Below are 24,236 nucleotides of genomic sequence, written 5' to 3'. Positions count from 1 at the left end.
GGAAATCTACGTTATCGGTATCCACCACGCGTGTGGTGTCATCTAGCGGTTCCGCTCGTTAAGCGACGTGCGACGGTCACTACGTACCAACATGGCGGCGCCCTTACGTGTCAAATATTTCGAAAATATACGTAATCATCGGAAGACCATATTAAGATTAAGGGAATGATAGAGAATGCAGTCTTAGAAAGCAAGTTCTGTTTTATTTATTGTAAACTTATGGTTAAATAGGCAGTGAAAGAGTCATTAATGTGTTCAAGATTCATGGATCGGAGTGCAGCACCTACAAAGCCTGTACTTTGATGTAATCTACTGCCAGGAGTTTATCCTTTTGTGTCCACGTAGTTAGCCACAAGGTGTCAGATCGGTAGAAGTCATACACCGCCTGCAATGCAAATTGTATTGTGAATGCTCTCGGTGATAGTCTGTCGGCAGAAACGGTTTTACGTACCTTGACGCCCTGGTTTCTCCACGGTTTCAGGTAGTTGCCACTTCTGCATCCGTCAGGGAAAAGGCTACGGCCTGCGACTCCCAAGCCCAAGTTGACGTAAGCCTATGATTGTGTATGACAATTAAATTAGTAACGTTTTAAAATGTATACAGACCGCATTTGTATAAAAATCATATAAAATGCGAGTAAATAAATAGGAGAAATAGTTGATAGTGGGGGAACCGGTACACGGAAATTGCCCGGGACTGCCTTAACTCACTGGAAAATTGAATTGAGCTTGAAATCTCTGTTCGCCATACTGTTGGCCGTCGACTCTAAGGACGAGGCGTTCGCGTCCCCATTCAAGCTCATAGACATGATAGTCATTGGACCACAGAGGAGTCGATGTCGTCGACGGAAGGTTGTTTAGATTGTCCTGTAGTTCATTGTTGTTCAAAGTAGTTACGTGTCCACCAGCTTGAAGAAGATGACCGCCTATGTTTTTGCGATTGGTTTTTATGAGTGACGGATTGCCAAACGAATGAGCGATCACGATGCTACTGAAGAATGTTGCGTTTGGTGAAATATCATCACTTTCTAGAGTGATCACTGGAACGAAGTACACGAAAATAAGCGGGACGATAACAATGTTATAATGGCGAACTTATTGGATTGAAATTGTATATTCAACATACGGGGATATATCCAATCGCCGCGTGGCAATTTAGCACGAACTTGAATCTTTCCATACATGAAGTTGAAAAATGGTTTCGTATTCAATCGTCCTGATATCACAGGCGGTAAAACGTCCCAGGCATTTGCGGTTCGTGTACAGTCTCTGGTACCGACCTGTTCCGTGCATCTGAAAGACACACAAGAAATAAAACATATCGAGTTAATAGACAAAAGTATTGTCACATTGACAAGTGTGCGACCTTACTTATTCAATCTCAGAGTGCCGCCCTGGACGAATGAAATACCGTATTTCTGTTTAAGGAGAATCGGTCTGATGTACAAAACACCATCTTGCACGTAAACGTTCTCTTGGTCGTCTTTGTACACGACGAATTCGAAGTTCTAGAACGAAGTAAATTGCTTTTGTTACATCTAGAACAGAGCTGGTCAACGTCTGTCCGTATGCGCAGCGATTTTCTTGTCACACGCATTGTCACAGCTACTCTGCGTGCCTCACGAAAAGTCCCCTGGCAGGAATTCGGCAGGAATGCGGCAGGAATGCGGCAGGAATGCAGCAGGAATGCGGCAGGAATTCGGCAGGAATGCGTCTGTAAGTCGTCCGATTGGGTCATTGCACACGAACTTGAACCACTCTTGCCTCTGTACTGTCTTGAAGGACTTTTTGTGAGGCAGGGACAGTTCGCCCGCTAATAGGCTTGTTGAGCAGGTCTGATCTAGAAACCGGTTATCGCACGCCACGCTTACCGGTGCCGTTGAGAAACGTTCAATAATCTTCCAGCGGTTTGTATCGAGCACGTCAAAATTCTCCTCGAAAATTATTTCGCCTGTACACACATTGTTGGGTTTCAGTTCCTGAGATTCCCGATCACGAGTGTATGTCTTCGTTACGGAAGTAGTTGTACATGTGCCGTCGCCGTCAGGTGCGGGTGCAGGGCCCACTATTGTTCCATCATAATTATAAAATTCTAAAAGAAGGCAACATTTTTAATATTATTGTTAAAAAGTGTCCTGTTAACAACGAAAGAATTACTCTTCTTCGTAGAAAACGAACCTTTAACTTCGTGCTGTTGATCTAGTAAATTATAACCCAGACCATGGTAGACCACATGTTCCCATAAATAAATAATGTCTCCGGCTTTCAGTCTGGTATTGCGATCCTCGTAAACCCATCGGCCATTTTTAGGTTTGATAACATCCACGGCGATTGTTCCTGCTTCGAGACTATAGAAATCGTCGTTGAATTTTACATGATAGGCAACCAAAGTGATTCCGTCCTCGTCTAAACAAACAAATTGTGTATTATGATTCTTTTCGATTCGATTTTGCGATACACGGTTTCTAGATAAACGGTTAAGGCTATTCTCTCCGAAACCTTAACAAATGTGTTTGTCTGTTCATTTTTCCTTGAAAGATTTCCTTTTGCGGTGACGGAATTTCCACTCTGACTAATTGAACACTGAGCAATAGTATATCTACAAACACATTGCTGTACAATATAAGAAACTTAGAAAACTGATTATTCCTAATACTATTACTATTATATTATTACTTTGATAATTATATTCATGAAAATATGGTTCAAGATAAAAAGAATGGCACTGCCTTTCTTATAGTTTTTCGCGTTTCTTTAAAAGTTTGTTCTTAAATATTATTCGGCGACCTTTATTAACATTTTAATGGTTACTTGCGTATAATTGTAATTCAAGGTAACGCAGACTTATATTTTAAATTGAATCATGGGGTTTTGAAAGGAATAGCATCTTAATCCTTAATAATCATTATTATTAAAATCAACTTACGTGGTATGGAAATTCGGATCCCTTTTGGATGAAGAGGTTCAATGGTAGGCTTCGGAGGATTATATTGTCCGTAACTTATATCAAAACAATTTAAGGTTAATACTAAGAGAAACAACCAGCCGAGAGGAACACTCATGACGTCCGTATCTGCTGTAGTCACCAGCTAAAGTGATCCTGAAACTTCCCAAGTCGACGTCGATCGTTGCAAACAGGTTTTTCCACAAATACCACTCGGTTTGATGACACTAGGCTGTTCCAATTAGTCCAGTCCATTTGCATACAGTACCACTCGACCTGCATGCGAAACGGCCCTTACCACACTACATTTTAATGCTATTTTGTACTATTTTGTAATGTACACGTTTACATTGTAATTTATTTGATGAAAAATAAAGAATAATAGTTACCACAGTCAATGTGTTCTTCTTTCTCCACCTTGGACATGAATATTGCATGTTAGAATTAAATTAAGTCTACGGAAACTTCGAGAAAAGCAAAGTTTTTAAAATTGGCGCGAAAATTTCGTGCCACCTCTTTTGCTATCATGTTTTCCTAGTAGAAATCTGAAAATTGCAAAAATTTTCGAAAATCCCGAGAATCGAACTTTGTATTAGGAGAACATGATATCAAAGGAGGTGGCACGAAAAATTCAGTAGTACAAGTCAACGACAAGCCAGACAGTCGAATTTTCGGAAAATTTCGAAAATTTTCGTAAATTTGAACTTTTGTATTAGGAGAACATGATATCGAAGTAGGTATCCGAATTTCAGTAGTACAAGTCAACGTCAAGCCAGACGCTCGAAAATTTTCGAAATTTCAGTGGTACAAGTCAACGACAAGCCAGACGGTCGAATTTTCAGAAAATTTCGAAAATTTTCGGAAATTTGAACTTTTGTATTAGGAGAACATGATATCGAAGGAGGTATCTGAATTTCAGTAGTACAAGTCAACGTCAAGCCAGACGCTCGAAAATTTTCGAAATTTCAGTAGTATAAGTCAACGACAAGCCAGACGGTCGAATTTTCAGAAAATTTCGAAAATTTTCGGAAAATTTAACTTTTGTATTAGGAGAACATGATATCGAAGGAGGTATCCGAATTTCAGTAGTACAAGTCAACGTCAAGCCGGACGCTCGAAAATTTTCGAAATTTCAGTAGTATAGGTCAACGACAAGCCAGACGGTCGAATTTTCAGAAAATTTCGAAAATTTGAACTTTTGTATTAGGAGAACATGATATCGAAGGAGGTATCCGAATTTCAGTAGTACAAGTCAACGTCAAGCCAGACGCTCGAAATTTTTTCGAAATTTCAGTGGTACAAGTCAACGCTAAGCCAGACGGTCGAATTTTCAGAAAATTTCGAAAATTTTCGGAAATTTGAACTTTTGTATTAGGAGAACATGATATCGAAGGAGGTATCCGAATTTCAGTAGTACAAGTCAACGACAAGCCAGACGGTCGAATTTTCAGAAAATTTCGAAAATTTTCGGAAATTTGAACTTTTGTATTAGGAGAACATGATATCGAAGGAGGTATCCGAATTTCAGTAGTACAAGTCAACGACAAGCCAGACGGTCGAAATTTTCCGTAGTTTTTCGAAAAATTGTTCTTCGTATTAGGAGAATATGATATTGAAAGAGGTGGCACGAAATTCAGTAGTATAACTCATCGAAAGGTAGGACGTTCGGTAAAAATTGAGGCTTCAATTATTAAATACGCAGATACGACTTTTCATTAAATTGTCTTTATTTATTCATTGTCCATTTTTACATAAAATGATTGTGTAAGGAATACAATATAAATCTTCACACGTAATGTGCATTGTGTAAACGTGTATTATCGCACATGGTAACGTGCAGTAATTTAAGGTCTTGTCTGTAGAAGCATAGACGAGATATAGGAGTAGACCAGGCTTCGGAATCCAATCCTCGAGGCAGTTTCGAGTAAATGCGTCGTCGAAAGCCGCATGTGAATTTCGTTGGTAAACTCCAGTGTAAAAATTTCCCTTCATTTCTGCATGCGTGTGAAGCTTCCCAACGTAGAAACGTACTCGCGTAACAAGGGTATGGAAATTAAAAGGACACATTAGAAGGACGAGAGCAAACCTGACACTCGCTCAACAGAGCGAAGCTAACCCCTTTTTATTGAATGAATAAATATTCCGAAACGAAAACTATGTGTTTCGATTAACAATTGAATGGAGCTGCCAAGAAGGTGATGATGGGCCAAGGGTAAACAAGGAAAGCATCGAAGACCCCGTGACCTACCCCGAGCTAGCTTAAAGTAAATTCAGATACAATTCAATTAAATACACAAATTTTTATAATTAGCAAGTTTTAAATTCTACTACACAATGTTATGACAAATTGTAAACTATGTGCAGCTATTAGCTCGATATTATTCACTACTTGTAAGATACTAGAAGTTCTTACAAATAGGGAATAATACCGATTGCCCAGGTCTCACCACGAGGAGGTTGCTGCACAAGAGACCCGAAAGGAAGTCAGAAGGAATTCAATATGTTTCCTTCTGACTCCCTTTCTTACAATTTATAATCTTATAAACTAAATTTCGCAGATCGCTAAATGGGAAAGTTTACTTTTCCACAGAGTGAAAAGTTCACTTTACCATTTAGCGTATGTCGAGTAATTATTGCGGGGCAAAAGGTGTGAATCGGAGAAGTCTCCGATCCACAGGGGATCAAAAACGAATCAGGCAGAAGGCTCTGATTCTTTCAATGAGAGAAACAAAACCGAACCAAAGTAGAAAGCTTTGGTTCAAGGGTGACGCGACGCGTACAATGCTTGCAAGCTATCTGCCGACCAGTACGGTACCCGACGCTTCCTCACAGAGAACGACGGTCAGGGACGCCTCCACCGTACGGTAGAACTACCTTCCCCAACTACCCGCCACGAGAAACGCTGACGCAACAAGGCGACGGCAAGACTTATGGGGAATGAAACCCCTGCTCCCGGCGCGAGTCACGCCAGCGTCGACATGACTTAGGCAGACATTTTACGAAGGAAGGGCTCTACCTGGCGAGTACTGCTCCCTGACCATCATTCTCTGTGCATCCACGCCGAATATCGCAACTGGACCGGTTCAAAACTTGCAAGCAAGGTCCGACGCAGCCTTCTGCTGTGTCGGAGTCAAAAATCGAGCCGAGCAAAGTCAAATTAGGGCAATAATTACTCGACATATATACAACGACGATAGATCATCTTAATAAATAACGTACGCACGCAAGTCGAGCAATTATTGTGGACAGCAAAAAAAAAACTAAATGGGACAATTCTCTGAACAATAAGAGTGAAAACAAATATGGAGCAGAAGGCTCTGAATCGCGAGAGAACGATTAAGAATCAAAGCGGAAGGCTGAGATTCTCGAAAAACAAAAATGAAAGAAGCGAACCAGAGCAGAAGGCTGTGGTTCGGGGGTGACGCTACAGACTGGTCACGGCAGAAGGCTGTGACCCAAATCAACAAGCGAAACTAACAAAGTGAATCTACCACAATAATTGCTCGAGAACTAATACGAACTTATAAATACTGTGAAGTCTTCTTAAAATTCGTTGTCTTCGTTCGACGATGATTCTGCTGAACTGTTGTGATTCAACTGAAACAGACTAATAATAATTAGACACGAAATAGAGGAACACCGAAGTAAAGGAAGAAGAAACGATGACCCCGTACACGAGTACGGCCTACCTAACACGCACAAGAGTGCGAAACTAACCAGCTCACGAGAGCCAACCTAAGACCAGCTCACGAGAGCCAAGCTAACCCCGTACACGAGTACGGCCTACCTAACATGCACAAGAGTACGAATCTAACCGGCTCACGAGAGCCAAACTAACACCAGCTCACGAGAGCCAAGCTAACCCCGTACACGAGTACGGCCTACCTAACATGCACAAGAGTGCAAATCTAACCGGCTCACGAGAGCCAAACTAACCCCGTACACGAGCACGGCCTACCTAACACGCACAAGAGTGCAAATCTAACGGCTCACGAGAGCCAAACCAACCCCGTACACAAGTACGGCCTAACCGACAAGAAACTAAGAGTAGATGAAGTCAGAACTTCAATCTACTGAGGTGGCGCTTCGGGTCGCCCCGGGTTCGCCAATACCCGTACTCACCCACAGCAGTGAGTCCCTGAGGGACCTCCGTTCGGAGGAATACCAATTTAAAACCAGATATATAAATTTTAGAATAAGAACTTTTAAAAGTTCAGAAATAAATTTCCATTGGAAAGATGGACAATTCCAATCGAAAATAAATCAAACGAAATTGGGACGCAACGACATAAAGGCTAGGGTCATAGCAATTTTAAGAAACGGAACTTTTAAAAAGTTCAGAAGCAAATTTCAATTAGAAATCCAGAAAAAATGTACGATGTTTATTGAATGAAAAAGTATTCCGAAACAAGAAGTGTGTGTTTCGATGAGAATAATTAAAAGGAGGTGCCAAGAAGGCGTAGGTGGGCCAAGGGTAAACAAGGAAAGCGCGAAGGAAAGCAGGAAGGAACCTTGGCCCACCCCATGCAGGTTTAAAATAAATTCAGACACACAATTCAATTAAATACACAAGTTTTTATTATCAATACGTCTTAAATTTTATTTCACAATGTTATCGCAAATTACAAATGAGCAGCCATTAGCTCGATATTATTCTCTATTTGCAAGATAATAGAAGATCTAACAAATAGAGAATATTATCGATTGCCCGGGTCTCACCACGAGGAGGTTGCTGCACGAGAGACCCGAAAGGAAGCCAGAAGGAATTCAATACGCTTCCTTCTGACTCCCTTTCTTACAACGACGCTTTCGAGTTTTAAAAACTAAATTTCGCAGGGTATGTCGAGTAATTATTGCGGAGAAAAAGGTGTGAGTCGGAGAAGAAGTCTCCGATTCACGGGAGATGAAAAACGAATCAGGCAGAAGGCTCTGATTCTTTCAAAGAGAGAATCAAAACCGAACCAGAGCAGAGGGCTCTGGTTCGAGGGTGACGCGACGCGTACAATGCTTGCAAGCTATCTGCCGACCAGTACGGTACCCGACGCTTCCTCACAGAGAACGACGGTCAGGGACGCCTCCACCGTACGGTAGAACTACCTTCCCCAACTACCCGCCACGAGCAACGCTGACGCAACAAGGCGACGGCAAGACTTATGGGGAATGAAACCCCTGCTCCCGTCGCGAGTCACGCCAGCGTTGACATGACTTAGGCAGACATTTTACGAAGGAAGGGCTCTACCTGGCGAGTACTGCTCCCTGACCATCATTCTCTGTGCATCCACGCCGAATATCGCAACTGGACCGGTTCAAAACTTGCAAGCAAGGTCCGACACAGCCTTCTGTTGTGTCGGAGTTAACAATCGAGTCGAACAAAGTGAAGTTAGGGCAATAGTTACTCGACATATTTACAACGACGATCTTAAGCATTAAACTAATTCTAGGTTACAATTATTACGATGTCTTCGTCGATGCGTTGTTTGATGTAGTCTCTTCGTTCGACGACCAAGATACCTAGCTGTTGGATTTCAGCTGAAACAAACTAACAATAATTAGACACGATGTTGTTGACGTCTTTGGTCGATGTGTTGTCCTCCGTCGATGACAAAGATGATGACCTGTCGTACTCCAGCTGAAGCAGACAAATCATAATTAGTCATAATTCCGTAGAGGTACAAAAATAGAAGGAAATTATGAAAAGAAGACGAAACGTTGATATGAAGAAACGACGAAATACAACACTAAACCCCGTACACGAGTACGGCCTACCTAACACGCACAAGAGTGCGAATCTAACCAGCTCACGAGAGCCAAGCTAACCCCGTACACGAGTACGGCCTACCTAACACGCACAAGAGTGCGAAACTAACCAGCTCACGAGAGCCAACCTAAGACCAGCTCACGAGAGCCAAGCTAACCCCGTACACGAGTACGGCCTACCTAATATGCACGAGAGTGCGAATCTAACCGGCTCACGGGAGCCATAACAACCCCGTACACGAGTACGGCCTAACCGACAACAAACTAAGAGTAGATGAAGACAGAACTTCAATCTACTGAGGTGGCGCTTCGGGGCGCCCCGGGTTCGCCAATACCCGTACTCACCCACAGCAGTGAGTCCCTGAGGGACCTCCGTTCGGAGGAATACCAATTTTAAATCAGATAGATAAATTTTAAAAGAGGAACTTTTGAAAGTTCAGGAGTAAATTTCAATTGGAAAGATGAACAGTTCCATTCGAAAATAAATCTAACGAGATAGGGACGCAACGACCTAAGGCTAGGGTCGCCCCGGGTTTGCCAATACCCGTACTCACCCACGGCCCCGACCGTGAGTGAGCCCCTCGAGGGACCTCCGTTCGGAGGAATACCAATTTAAAACCAAATATATAAATTTTATAATAGGAACTTTTGTAAGTTCAGGGGTAAATTTCGATGAGAAATAAACAAAAAAATTTACGATGTTCATTGAATGAGGTAATCCGTAACCCGAAGGTAATCCGAAACAAAAACTGAGTGTTTCGGTTAATAATTGAAAGGAGCTTGCCGAGAAGGTGAAGGTGGGCCAAGGGTAAACAAGGAAAGTAAATTCAGACACAATTCGATTAAATCCACAAGTTTTTATAATTTGTAAGTTTTAAATTCTATTTCACAATGCTATCGCAAATTACAAATGAGCAGCTATTAGCTCGATATTATTCTCTATTTGTAAGATACTTGAAGTTGTTACAAATAGAGAATAATACCGATTGCCCGGGTCTCACCACGAGGAGGTTGCCGCACAAGAGACCCGAAAGGAAGCCAGAACGAATTCAACACGCTTCCTTCTGACTCCCTTTCTTACAACGATGATTTCAAACTTATCAACTAAATTTCGCAGTTCGCTAAATGGGAAAGATTACTTTTCCACAGACGGAAAAGGTCACTTTACCATTTAGCGTATGTCGAGTAATTGTTGCGGGGCAAAAGGTGTGAATCGGAGAAGAAGTCTCCGATCCACGAGGGATCAAGAACGAATCAGGCAGAAGGCTCTGATTCTTTCAATGAGAGAAACAAAACCGAACCAGAGCAGAAGGCTCTGGTTCGAGGGTGACGCGACGCGTACAATGCTTGCAGCCCAACTCCAGCCAGCATCGATACCCGACGTGTCCACACGAAGAACGATGGCCGAGAGAAGCGTTCAAACGATACCCTAAGTTTCCCCCACCCACCTGTCGCCAGGCAACGACTAGCGTTGAGGCGACTCGGGTGGACTTACGGCAGGGAGGATTTTACACGAGTGAACAGGTCTCTCGTACATCCCTCTCAATGTTTCTTCGCCGAGTACCGGTACCAACCGGTCTGGTACATACAAGCAAGGCCGACACAGCCTAAGGCTGTGTCGGAGTCAAAAATCGAACCGAGCAAAGTGAAATTATGGCAAAAATTACTCGACATTAGTACAACGACGATGAACAAATCTTAAAAACTAACGTACGCACGCAAGTGTCGAGCAATTATTGTGGACAAAAGAAGGAAACTAAATCAGACAAGTCTCTGAACAATGCGAGACAAAATAAAAGCAAGCGAATTTAACAAAGTGAATCTAACACAATAATTGCTCGACAACTAATACTAACTTATAAATAATATGACGTCTTCGTACCACGTGTTGTCTTCGTTCGACGATAAAATTTCTCATCTGTTGTACTCGCTCTGAAACAGACTAATAATAATTAGGCAAGATACAACGGAGGAATCGAAGTAATAGAAGACGACGAAATAAATAACAAAAGATGACCCCGTACACGAGTACGGCCTACCTAACACGCACAAGAGTGCGAAATCTACCCAGCTCACGAGAGCCAAACCTAACACCAGCTCACGAGAGCCAAGCTAACCCCGTACACGAGTACGGCCTACCTAATATGCACGAGAGTGCGAATCTAATCGGCTCACGCGAGCCAAAATAACCCCGTACACGAGTACGGCCTACCTAATATGCACGAGAGTGCGAATCTAACCAGCTCTCGAGAGCCAAACTAACCCCGTACACGAGTACGGCCTACCTAACATGCACAAGAGTGCGAATCTAACCAGCTCTCGAGAGCCAAACTAACCCCGTACACGAGTACGGCCTACCTAATATGCACAAGAGTGCGAATCTAATCGGCTCACGAGAGCCAAACTAACCCCGTACACGAGTACGGCCTACCTAACATGCACAAGAGTGCGAATCTAACGTGCTCACGAGAGCCAAAATAACCCCGTACACAAGTACGGCCTACCCGACACGAAACTAAGAGTAGATGAAGTCAGAACTTCCATCTACTGAGGTGGCGCTTCGGGGCGCCCCGGGTTCGCCAATACCCGTACTCACCCACAGCAGTGAGTCCCTGAGGGACCTCCGTTCGGAGGAATACCAATTTAAAACCAGATATATAAATTTTGGAATAAGAACTTTTAAAAGTTCAGAAATAAATTTCAATTGGAAAGTTGAACAATCCCAATCAAAAATAAATATAGCGAAATTAGGACGCAAGAAACAACAAGCTAGGGTCGCCGGGGGTCGCAAATACCCGTACTCACCCACGGCCCGGCCCGTGAGTGAGTCCCTGAGTGACCTCCATTCGGAGGAATACCAATTTTAAATCAGATAAATAAATTTTAGGAGAGGAACTTTTGAAAGTTCAGAAATAAATTTCAATTGGAAAGTTGAACAATCCCAATCAAAAATAAATATAGCGAAATTAGGACGCAAGAAACAACAAGCTAGGGTCGCCGGGGGTCGCAAATACCCGTACTCACCCACGGCCCGGCCCGTGAGTGAGTCCCTGAGTGACCTCCATTCGGAGGAATACCAATTTAAAACCAGATATATAAATTTTGGAATAAGAACTTTTAAAAGTTCAGAAATAAATTTCAATTGGAAAGATGAACAATTCCAATCCAAAATAAATCAAACGAAATTGGGACGCAACAACATAAAGGCTAGGGTCGCCCCGGGTTCCCTAATACCCGTACTCACTCACGGCCGCATCCGTGAGTGAGCCTATGAGGGACCTCCGTTCGGAGGAATACCAATTTTAAACCATATACATAAATTTTACAAGAGGGACTTTTGAATGTTTAGAAGTAAATATTCGATCGGAAAGATGGACAATCCCAATCAAAAATAAATCTAACGAAATTGGGACGCAACGACCTACAAACTCGGGTCGCCCCAAGTTTGCTAATACCCGTACTCACCCACGGGCTCGGCCCGTGAGTGAGCCCCTGAGGGACCTCCGTTCGGAGGAATACCAATTTTATGTTAAAAATATAATATTTCAGAGTACGAATTTTATGTCAAAAATATAATATAATTTCAAAATACCAATTTTATGTCAAAAATATAATATGATGTAATTTCAAGAAAAAAAACTTGTGAAAAATTCCGAAGCAAATTCGAATTAAAAATACAGAAATAATAATTGACGGCGTTCGTTGAATAAACACGTATACCAAAATAGAAAATGTATATTTGTATTGTCACTTACCAGCTGTTGAAAGTTGACCAAGGTGAGCGGAGACGGCTTCCAGGAACCGCTGTCCGACCGCGAACCAGCTTAAGGTGGACCAGGGTTGACCAGTGATGACCACTGCAGCTCTGGAGGATCCCTGGTCCACTCGAAGGTAGGTGAGGGTAGGCCAGGGTGGTCAGGGTGGGCCAGGGCAGCTCTGGAGAACCTCTGGTCAACTCCCAAGGTCCTTCGTCCTTCTGGTCCCGGAGCCCTCCCGTTCCGTCCTGAGTGCGCACCACGACTGACTGACTGAGCGCGGACGCCGTGGTGGGGTGCGCAGTGCGCGGAGCGCAACTCCCCCACCCCACACTAACTTCGCCAGACTTCGATTGCCGCGATAGTAATTATTGATAAATTTGTTATTTCTGGCTGCTTAATGTTTATAACAATTTCTTTTGGTAATGGTATCAACAAGCAATCCCTTGACCATCTTGGCATCTAATTTTTTAGTAAAAATACCTAATAGAACTCGAGATACAGAGTAACTTTTGTACCATGAATATTCGCACGTATTAATTTATCGTACGCAATGCACTGTAAAATTTATTATTTCTGACTGTTTAATGTTTATAACAATTCCTTTCGCCAATGATGTCGATAAGCACTCCCTTGACCATCTTGCTATTTATTTATTTAGTAAAAATAAATTATAGAACTCGAAATACAGAGTAACTTTTAATTTACGAATATTCGCACGCAGTAATTTATCGTACGCAATTCACTGCAAAATTTATTATTTCTGACTATTTAATGTTTATAACAATTTCTTTTGGTAATGGTATCAACCAGCAATACCTTGACCATCTTGCTAACTAATTATTTAGTAAAAATAAATTATAGAACTCGAGATGGAGAATAACTTTTAAATCATGAATATTCGTACGCATTATTTTATCGTGCACAATTCACTGCTAAATTTATTATTTCTGGCTGTTTAATGTTTATAACAATTTCTTTTGGTAATGATATCAATAAGCACTCCCTTGACCATCTTGCCATCTAATTTTTTAGCAAAAGTAAATGATAGAACTCAAGATACAGAGTAACTTTCGAACCATGAATATTCGCACGCGTTAAATTATCGAACACAATAGACTGATAAATTTATTATTTCTGGCTGTGTAATGTTTACTACAACTTCTTTTTCCAATGGTGTCGACAAACACTCCTTTGACCATGTTGCCACCTAATTTCTTAGAAAAGGTAGGTAATAGAATACAAGGTACAGAATATAACTTTTGAACCATGAACATTAGCACGCATTAATTTATTAAACACAATACATTGATAAATTGAACGCGCGCCCTCTATCGTTGTAATTGAAATGGCAGGAGTTGCTGTAACTAAAGTCGTCGCCGGATAACGTAAGAGATACCAACCGCCTAACTCGATCGATAACCTCCATGCTGTCTGCTTCTGCTAGCAGACTCTGTTGGTATCGTGCCATGTCAGATTTGGCTGTGGGTAATTACCCTGTCAGTTAAATTTGCTTCGAGCGACCGGCCTGACCTCGATTTGGCATGGTATTACACCTGAAAACTTTGCACTCAAAACGGAGTCTAATGCTTAAACAGATAGTTCGCAATTTGTAGACAAGTTTTGGTAGAAAATGAAGAGCAGATTATTTACTAGGTAGCGTTACATCGTTACATCTGTATCTAGTATGAATTACCATAATGCTTATATTACAGCAACGATTTTATTTGTAGTTTCATATTGAAATTTACAGCCATATAAAGTACATTACACATTATGTATATCTTATATAATATGTATACGTATGTATATGTAAGTACCTAAATTGATCACATGTTAAGGAACAAGCCTGTTATGCACACAAAGTTGATACCATAAATACAAGTTTGAACTATACCTTAGAAGCTCAAGAACTCTAGGGTACTTCGCATATTAGTGGACTAGTTACTCGATTAATCCTTAACATTTCAATATTATAAATATCTAAGCATATTTCCGCATTTTGTGGGTCATGCATTTCATATACGTTCATTTAAATAATAATATTACAATATGAATATAATGCATCGCCAGTAATATAATTCCTTGGCCTTTAGTTGTCAATTACTATGTATTTTATATAAACAGTTTCCTCTATAGAGATTTTTCTCGAAACACAAATGATTTCCTATTTTACAGATTCACACATATCTTCGGAAAATAATCGATATTTATTAACAGAATTCTGAAAATTTCGAAAACGATTCCCATTAATCTAACAAATTACTGTTCAGTCGAAGAAGACAGTTATCCACAAATCTGTTTCGCTTAATGATTGAAATTCTCGTTTAAAGAAATGGTAACAACGAAATTCTCGTCATTTGGAACTGTTTATCTCGATAATAAATTCGTCCGATCATGGCACCGTTACAACGACATCAAAATGTTTGTAACGTGCAGACAATATTCGTGTAATATTTCGCCAACTCCGACTAACAATCAGGCTCACAAACGTCGATGTTTCTTTTTCAGTGGATGCTTTCGTTCGCTGTAGTGTTTTCTGGACATCAACGATGGTGGAATCAGTAAATCCATTTCTGAAGTGCTGGTTTTGTTGCAGAGTTGCTGGTCCATCGGGAACATGTACTCCAAATCGATGTCGTACCTATGCATGAAAAATAGTATAGAATGAAATTCTCTTGTAACAAGTCCGATTCAATTGTACAGTAGGACCTCGACTTTTCCAACGCCCTTCGTATAAATAAATAAAAATAACCGAATCCAATGCCATCCATACGCACCACTATTTATTGTACAAATCAATAAAGATTGAACTGTTCCATTATTCGAATCAGATTTAGGATTTATCAAAATAAACTATTTCAAAAATAATGGTTAAGATAATACTGGCTACATATTATTCGAAATAATCACGTGCAATAATTTTTCTCTAGATTATTTCGTTACTTGGCATTTACTTGGTCATTTTTCATTTCATTTATTCGTCGTCTGAACAAATATACTTTTTCAAGTAAGTTTAGCTCGGATAATCGAGGTTCCACTGTGTTTAACGAGTATGGTCGTGTTTGCAACCTGGGCAATTTCTCGCGAAGGTAGGAAATAACGTTGGTCTCGAGGCTCGACTGTCTGCTCATGATCAAGCTTGACAAATATCGTGGAGTTTTACTCTGTTCCGCGCAATGCATAAGCAAGGCCCACGATTTGTAATCGGAGTCCAACACATAGGTGTTATACACTCCTTCATCTGTAAAACAGAAATATAGCACAATTTACGGGTTTGATAACTTTGCAATTCATAGTTGATAGTTATTTGAATAATTTTTTGAATTTACAGGTTTGACAATTTCCCATGTAAGTTCGTAACGAAAATGACATTTGTGACACTTACACGGATACTCGGCGTGCACCCAGTGTGCAGGTAACTCGGGCGAGGGAATCTTCCAGGTGATGTTACCGACTAGTTGTTCGTTGATCGGATCATCGGTGAAACTGTAAGTGAAATTCATGGTGACTTCGGTATTTTCGGGCGAAATTGAAAGTTCGGCTCGCATGCATCTGTAGGCGAGTGCCTCTTCCGAGCTCGCATAATACTGCACTATGTACCATGATCCGAGGAACTGCAAGAAACAGGTGTTATTTGTACTGTGCGAAGACTCCCTCTGCTAAATATGTACTCTTTCATTATTCGCATCTACTCCATCATCGATCCACAAAATGCAGTGGAAACCGAAAAATTTTAATGATTAGGTTATTGCGTGTGAAATGAAATGATTATAGTATAACTATATTGTAGTCTGCAGCTTTGTTATATCATTCTGAGGCACCACGGTGACCCTGAAGGTTGTATATTTCCAGTTTTTATTTAGTCATTTAATTTTACTTTTAAATAAAGTTGATTTCAATCGGTGCGACTGTAAAGCAATAAAAAAGAATTTGTACGTTTACAGAACAAGATTTTTAGGAGAAAGTGGTCGGTTTAATGGTCCTGTAAAAAATCAGACATTTCATATGCAATAACCTAATATAGTTAAAAATAATTAACAATATGTAGCGGCAACTTCGAAAATGCATAAAAATCGAACAAGAGATGAACACAGTTTGCAGATGCAGAGCGAAATGTAGATACATTTGACGCAAGAGGAACGAAATAAATTAATTACTAAAAATTACAGTCTACATGATCTAATAAATAGGAATAATTGCATCGTTACTCCGTACGAACCTAAATGAAGCATTTCCGATGGCAACGCTGTATTCGATCGTACCAACGCAACGTGAATGTATCAATCTATATTCTATATCTTGCCTCGTTACTGTGCATGAATGTGCAGCAATAATTACAGCCTACGAAGCGGTGAATGTATAATTTTCAAACAAAGCAATTTCCGGTGGAGTTGTAATTAAATAAATATTCGGTAATTTTATTTTCTCGTGAGATTAAAGTAGGGTACCTACTAATATTACGATCGACAGAAACTCTTTATTTTCTCTTTAATTCAACGAATAAATCTTTCTCTTAATTGTGTTGCAATATATACATAAATTATATATATATATATATTACAACTATGATTATGGTAAAATGTTTGTTATCTCAATTTTACCTGTCTTTCGTTGCGTTTCTGTGATTGTTCATAATTGAAAAGTCACGCAGTGAAAAGCTTAAATTGTAATTTTGATGGAAATTCGGTTTTCGGAAATAATTTGCATTTTTGGTGGTAACAATAGGCGGACCATTTTATGAAATGAGTTATGCGACAGGGCGAAATTCGGTATTCCTCGGTTCATGCAAACATAAACAGTTCCTCGACGTTCACGTGAGGTAGATCACGAAATCGTTGTCGCAGACTGTCATTTTGCTCAATACGCTTTGCAAAACTGTCCTTTCTCTCTACTACGTGTTCATCCATTATTCGACGAGGCATCTCCAGCAGGATTGCGGCTATTTTAATGTATTTATTAATAATACCATGTGTCAAAATGGAACAAATTGTGTATTTAATTATAACACCGTGTGTCAACATTGCCGAACAAATTGAAGGATCAAGCGAAGCCGACACGTATTCCGTTTCCGTTTTCAAGAATTTTTAGTTCAATTTTCTACGTCCTCGCATAGTTCTTTAATTCGAAGCAGAAACGTTCAGTTCCAGCTATTTTTAATATAGGACATACTTCTTAAAAATATTGAATGTAGCTAAAATATTCGTGTAACTTTAATGTTTCAATTATCTCGTACGTACACCTCTTGTTTTGTTCAATTTTTCTATTCCTAAATAAATAGATTCAAAGATGAAACAATTGTTAATAGATTTAAGATGCAATTTGTAATCTGATTTTTTGTTCGACCGCAATTATTCAGCAATATTATGAGACCCAATAACCTCAGGAGTGAAATATACTCGAGTTATTTTTGGTCGGCTGGATAGAGTAGAATGTCGTGTAACATGTGTACACTGCCGCTTCGCGAAGTGGCGAGCTTATGGAAATTGTTTCTGCCCAGATCGACAATAAATTATTTTTAAAACAGCACCATTTTCCAATATAAAAGTTACAAGAAATTTCACGAGAAACAGATTTCCAAATATCTATTATGTGTCACTGAACTTAGTAAATTCTGTGTCAAATATAATTCAATTTTACAGTCAAGTATTATCAATTTTTAATGTGAAATATATCACATACTGAAGTACCGATAGTCTTCTGCCAACATGAATCATACAACATCCGTAATTACTGTTTAAAAGTAAGCAGGATATTTAAAATATAATTCAATATTACAGTCAGGTATTATCAATTTTTAATGTGAAATATATCACATACTGAAGTACCGATAGTCTTCTGCCAACATGAATCATAAAACATCCGTAATTATTGTTTAAACGTAAACAGGATATTTAAAATATAATTCAATATTACAGTCAGGTATTATCAATTTTTAATGTGAAGTATATCACATACTGAAGTACCGATAGTTTTCTGCCAACATGAATCATAAAACATCCGTAATTATTGTTTAAACGTAAGCAGGATATTTAAAATATAATTCGATATTACAGTCAGGCATTATCAATTTTTAATGTGAAATGTATCACTAGACTGCAGATCTTTATGTAAAATAAAAAATGTTTGCAACGATTGCAAGACACAGGGGCGAAATACAAATTTCTTTCTTCTTTTAATTACTTTATTAAGCTGAAACCAATGGGCTGATATTCTTAAATCTTTTCAATATGTCCACTACTTTAAATTGTGGTTATAAATGCATAAAATCCGCAGTCTATATATCACATACTGAAGTACCGATAGTCTTCTGGCAACACGAATCATACAACATCCGTAAAAATTGTTTTAAAGTGAGTAGGATATATTGAGCAGCGTAATACTATTTGGATAACAGATATAAAAGGATTTAGTGAAAAGTTTACAAACACATAACTGACTGGACACGTATGTCGCACATTTTAGAACGTGTCGATAAATGAAAATAACTTGGCCGACATGACACTAGATAGTTTCAAGATCACGTTGCTCGTCGAAAGCATTCATTCTCGACTCTAACGTAGATAAACCGTTCTTTACCCCTTTTAGTGAATATCAAATGTCCCGATAGTTCGGACAGCTCTTTTTCTAAGAACCCTTTAAATCTTTCACAGCGCTGAAGCGACCTTAAAAATCCGTATCGCGCCAATAACTTTTGGGTTATCAATGGAAACGGTTCGCTTCATGTCCTATCTGAATGGAGGCGGTCGTGATTGCTCTCTAACGGAGAAGAATTACGGATTTAATGCTGTCAATGATCATTCCGGACGAAAATGTACGTAAAACTAGTGCAGAGAACACAATCAGAAAAATCTTCTTTCCGACATGCTTAAATTTCTGTAGTTTCGTAATTAAATCTCGCGAAAATTTCGACACAAAGTAAAGCGTACACTTCTGTTCATAAATCGCCGGACACTTTGTTGATCTAAAACAAAAAGAGAAATGATATCGATCGACTTCTCAGAAATCATTCGAACAAAATCATGCAAGAAGCGAGCGAAGTTTATCTTAGCGAACGTGTCGAGGAACACAAAGGTGTTCGATGGGCGGCAAAGTAGTTTTATATGCACACAAGGTGAGTCTGAAATAGCCTTCTCTCCTGAAGACGCATAAAGGTCCGAAAATAAGCTGCCCGGAGTCTTCCTTCGAAAGGAAGCTCGCGATATTTTATGCAACTCGTTGACAACCGTTTGTATACGTGCACAATTATATCCTCGGAGAAAGTAAACGCTTCGTGAAAGCTATGGCGTTACAACTAAATCAATTTTAAATAGACAAACGTGCCTCTCTTCCCTAACATCATCACCGTTACTTTGTGCACTATCTCTTAACGCTAGAGCTACCGAATGAGTCAAAATTGACTTGCCCCTAATTTTTTCTTTTAGAAATATCGAAATTATAAATATCTTTTCGTCGGAAAATTTTTTGGTAAACTTCTCTATCGAATATTTGAACGAAACTGTCACGAAATCCAAACAGATGCAATTTCGTTGTTATTTATAGTTCTAGTGTCAATACCGGCGCATTAACACTAAACCTACGGTCAAAATGGCCGGTTTCCTACTTCACAATTATTGAAATTATAAAAACGAGGAAATTACTGAATTAACTTCTTCATATTATAGTTAAAATCGTACAAAGTTTAACACTAAGCCTACCACGGTCAAAATGACCGGTTTTATATTCTACAATTATTGAAACTGTAAAAATTCATTTATAGAAAATAGTGGAAAAAATTTCCTTGTCCAAGCACTTATTATACCGAAAATTACAGACAACCTTAATAAATTTAGGGTTGCCATTTTTATAAAGCAATATTTACCAGAAACCGTTAATGTTAATGTAGGTTTAGTGTTAAACAAATTCAATCTTCTCCCTTCCATAAGTCGTTTCGCTTTTATACGTTTTGTGTTCGGTAGGTTTCGTGTTAAAATCTCAATAATATAAAGCGATTGGCAAAACATATCATTGGAATACAAACATACGATTAAATGACCTGTTCAAGCGAGCACCGTAATCCGAATGCTAATTCTTCCTCCGAAGAACGCAAAATACGGTACAAAGCGTACGCCACGATTATTGCGTAATAATTGTGCGCGATCGATGGCGAATAAATTGCGTCGAGGATGCAAAAGGAGACCGGCGAACGTTGAACGGGTAATTGTAATTTCTGTTGTCGCGGTTGCACGCGTTCGAGAGTATTTAACAACGAATTCGTTTCAATTGTTCCACGCGCAATTATTATTACACATTCGGTACGCGCATTGATCGGAAGACAAACGTGATCGTCTATTTGCGATATGAAAATTTCAACGGGCAGACCCCGTGTGGCTCGGTGTCGGATCGAGTAGAAATTCAAAAACCTCGCGTGTTTTCTATAAAAACGACACTGTCCTAATTAAATGGCAGATCTCTCGCGAATACGAATCATTAACGCGGACAAAATCGAATGGTTCCTTATTTTCGCAGAACAGGTACATTCGTCACTGGACTGCGGATGTTTAGGCAATTCTCAATTTTTGTCGGCGAATTTTCGGAAAGTGGAAACAAATAAATAGTAGTATCGACCTTTCGTGGATCCGAAATAAATGAAAATCGTACAAAATTCTGTGGAATTTTATATCGTAGCATCTCTTGAAAATTTTCAGAAGCGACAAATGCATGAAGATCCGCAGTCTATTCGTCGCGTCTAACACTGGGTTTACGGAGCAACTAAAAATGACTATTTTACATTTCCTTCTAAAAATAACATGAATATATCTATAAAAATCTGTAGCCATTTTTTAACCCTTTGCACTCGAAGCTATTTTAATTCCAAAATGAAACATTTCTTCCGACCTAGAATATTGCCCTCCTATATATATATATTTTTCATGTTATACATACGAAAATAGTGCAACTTACTCGTACAGTACCGAAATGTTTAGTAATTTATTAAATACAAACAAATTTGATAATGTAGAAAATATTTTGAATAATAATACAGCAATTTTTAGTGGTGCATTACAGTCACCATTCGAGTGCTAAGGGTTAAATGATAAATACCTAGAGAAATCAATTTGTTAGATAATTCCTCATGGATCCACGTGTGCAATCTCAATATTCGTGAATTAAAAATATTAGAATCCGTCATTTTGACGGGTCCCGTGAATCTAGTGTTAAATAGAACGTTTCCGATCAGGAAGCCTTGTCGATTTTCGACCGTACCGATCGCTTTCGCGGAGCACTTATTTTAAGACACCTATTCGAGTCTCCTGTTATTCGGAATCCACAGAGCACACGCGACGAACACACAGCGATCGTTCCAAGTAATCGTTAAACTAATGCACCAACGAATACCAAGAACAAAACAAAACAAAACAAAACAAAAAGTAAAAATGCTATCTAATCTGACGCACTTCCTCACGAGCTGTATGCGTGCACTTGCTTCTAGATTGTTCAGCGCAGACTCTCGTACTGGCTATTTTACCGAACACAATGGCTCATTTCGCGAACGATTCGTAACTGTACACCACAAACAGTACTGTTCTCGCGGTGTCTATGATACGAGACGTTCGGAGATCCGCGGCGCAGCGGACGTACGGAGGTCGCGACCGATGATTTCCACGGAGCATCGGTCGATCTAACGAGAACACAACTGCATCTCGTGCGCTTACGTACCTCGGATATGTCAAAATTCCTAATGGCCTTCACTTTCGGGCATTTAGTCTTGTCCTCCCGTCTGTTCCACGTGCCGGCGGTGTCCTCTATTATGCTGGCCGCTAGCAGGAGAACTATTATCGGCGGACAGAGTAGTCTCGAACATCTCGTTCCGGGCCGCATTCTCCTGGTCGCATTCAAGTTCTCTCTTAGGCCACTTGGCACACGCGGAACTTCTTGCCTCTTCGGCCGGTCGGTCCGCCTCGGTGACTAAAGGCCACGGCAACCGGGCAGAATGAAGAGCGGGTCCCGAGGCTCATGACTACTACTATCTGCTACGGCCGAAGAGGGGGTGGCTCACTATCACGTTCCTCCCTTTGCATTCTCGGTGTTCTTCTCGTTTTCAATCGGCAACTTGTTCCGCGAGAGTCGCGCGTAGAATCCTCATAACTGGCGCCGGGTCCTCGGCACCGGAACGATCGGCCGATCGTAGGCGTGATCGTTGTCACGGCTAAAGAAGGGCATCGACTGTTAGAGAACCATTTCATCCCGCTTCCTCTCCTTCTATATGTATGTATTTATGTGTGTGTGTGTGTGTGTGTGCATGCAGCACTAGCATCTCGCCAGGTTTTTATAGTTACGCGCACCGCTGGAACGCGAGTTTCGCTCAAGGTAAAAGCAAATGAACCCGCGCGACCGGGTTTATTTCCTCGACGATGAGCGACGCGAGGTGAATACCTCCGAAGGTCGACGAATCGGGGTTGTTTTCGGCGATACGCAACAGTCCCGGACAAATGAAAGCTTAATTACGATCGACACGGCTCCGTCTACGCGCTCGAAAATGCACGACCCTGTCGTCGCTGCGAAAAGTTTCAGCTTCAATTTTCTATCTTTCATTCGTAGCAATTAGATCGCGGATCTTTGTGAAACGTAAGATGCACTAATTTCACAGGAGCCAAACACGAAATTTTGCCCATTCTTTTATAATAATTTCAGCAAGCTGAGACTAAAAATCCGCCGTCCACTTATTATGGTCATCGTCGGATGTTTATGCAATTTCCAATTTTTGTAGACAAATTTTTAGATAGTCGAATCAAGTGAAATCCTACTTTTAGTAGGAACAGCATTTGTAGATCCTAAACAAATGAAAAACGTACTAAGTTCTCTCGAATTTTATGTTACAGCATTTTTCGAAAATTTCCGGGAGCCATAAATGCATAAAAATCTGCAGTCTAGTTATCTAAATAACCAGCATCATTGCCGATTGGTATTTTATTTATAAGTTCATCAAAATAAATTTCTAAATTAAATGTATTAGTCATTAAATGTATTAATGTATGTATGAAATGTATTAATAAAGCTTTCAGTTTTCATTGCTTTTCAGTTTTGCGTCCAAAAATTGTGAACGAATTCTAAAAGTGAAATAAACGTTTTGATAAAATCTCATCAGATTTAAAAATTCTATACAATTCTCTTTTATCCAAAATGGGCTTTGATTTTTATACGACAATGGGGCTTTATGCTCTTTATTCGATTTTAACACGCATTATTGACAATAACGGGAGCAATGCACAGAATGCAACAATAACGATTTTATGAGAATTAATATTTACTGAAACGAAGATTGACAAAGTCACGCGATCCGATCTTCGTATTGTTCTATTGTATTTGCCATAAATTCGTAACCGGATAGCGGATTTTCATGCAAAATTTAAATTTTCTACTTGAATTGAAACAAACTAGAGAGAAATAGAAATTTATTTTCTTTCTTAACAGTATTTTTAAACTCTTCTTATGTTTTTACTGTTTTAAATAACACCCACTCGTTTTTGTCATAACGTACAGTGGATACTAATGAACGTATTACAAAGTTATTTGCTGTTATTACTCAATGCATCTCAACGACCGTTTAAATCGAGATAGATTTATAATTAATATGCGTTTTTAGAATCAAACGAGACAAGTTTCTTACTCCTTCGTGATTAGTATTCAAGGAGCGTTATCGATATACAATTCAGTAACAGTTCCCCGAATAACTACAACACACCACCTCACTCTTCGAAAAACGTGTCTAAAATGAGTAATTATATTCTGGTGATTCAC

The 24,236-nt window shown here is 39.7% G+C and overlaps 3 protein-coding genes across 6 annotated transcripts in view; 1 reads left to right on the top strand and 2 right to left on the bottom strand.

Moving 5' to 3' along the window:
• LOC143362757 (odorant receptor Or2-like) overlaps nt 1–24,236 on the top strand; it is a 361,950-nt gene that overhangs the window by 79,965 nt on the left and 257,749 nt on the right. The window lies entirely within an intron of this gene.
• On the bottom strand, nt 27–3,319 carry LOC143362744 (beta-1,3-glucan-binding protein 1-like). Of its 2 annotated transcripts, XM_076803158.1 has the most exons (8): nt 2,926–3,319; nt 2,178–2,405; nt 1,871–2,091; nt 1,371–1,507; nt 1,126–1,292; nt 711–1,039; nt 452–553; nt 27–385 (listed from the first exon to the last, which is right to left on the bottom strand). In XM_076803158.1, exons 1-8 carry the CDS (start codon nt 3,059–3,061, stop codon nt 284–286), a joined length of 1,422 nt encoding a protein of 473 aa, XP_076659273.1. In that variant the 5' UTR covers nt 3,062–3,319; the 3' UTR covers nt 27–283. The 2 variants fall into 2 exon arrangements, with proteins under 2 accessions (XP_076659273.1, XP_076659272.1); XM_076803157.1 differs by having other exon boundaries at nt 27–553.
• On the bottom strand, nt 14,160–22,428 carry Karl (lipocalin/cytosolic fatty acid-binding protein Karl). Its single transcript, XM_076803357.1, has 4 exons — nt 22,155–22,428; nt 15,844–16,072; nt 15,528–15,699; nt 14,160–15,099 (listed from the first exon to the last, which is right to left on the bottom strand). Exons 1-4 carry the CDS (start codon nt 22,314–22,316, stop codon nt 14,940–14,942), a joined length of 723 nt encoding a protein of 240 aa, XP_076659472.1. The 5' UTR covers nt 22,317–22,428; the 3' UTR covers nt 14,160–14,939.

The sequence above is a fragment of the Halictus rubicundus genome, chromosome 18 (assembly GCF_050948215.1).
Source record: "Halictus rubicundus isolate RS-2024b chromosome 18, iyHalRubi1_principal, whole genome shotgun sequence".
Lineage (NCBI taxonomy): Eukaryota > Metazoa > Arthropoda > Insecta > Hymenoptera > Halictidae > Halictus > Halictus rubicundus.
The sequence above is the reverse complement of the archived record's forward strand: the minus strand, read 5'-3'. Positions and strand labels throughout refer to the sequence as shown.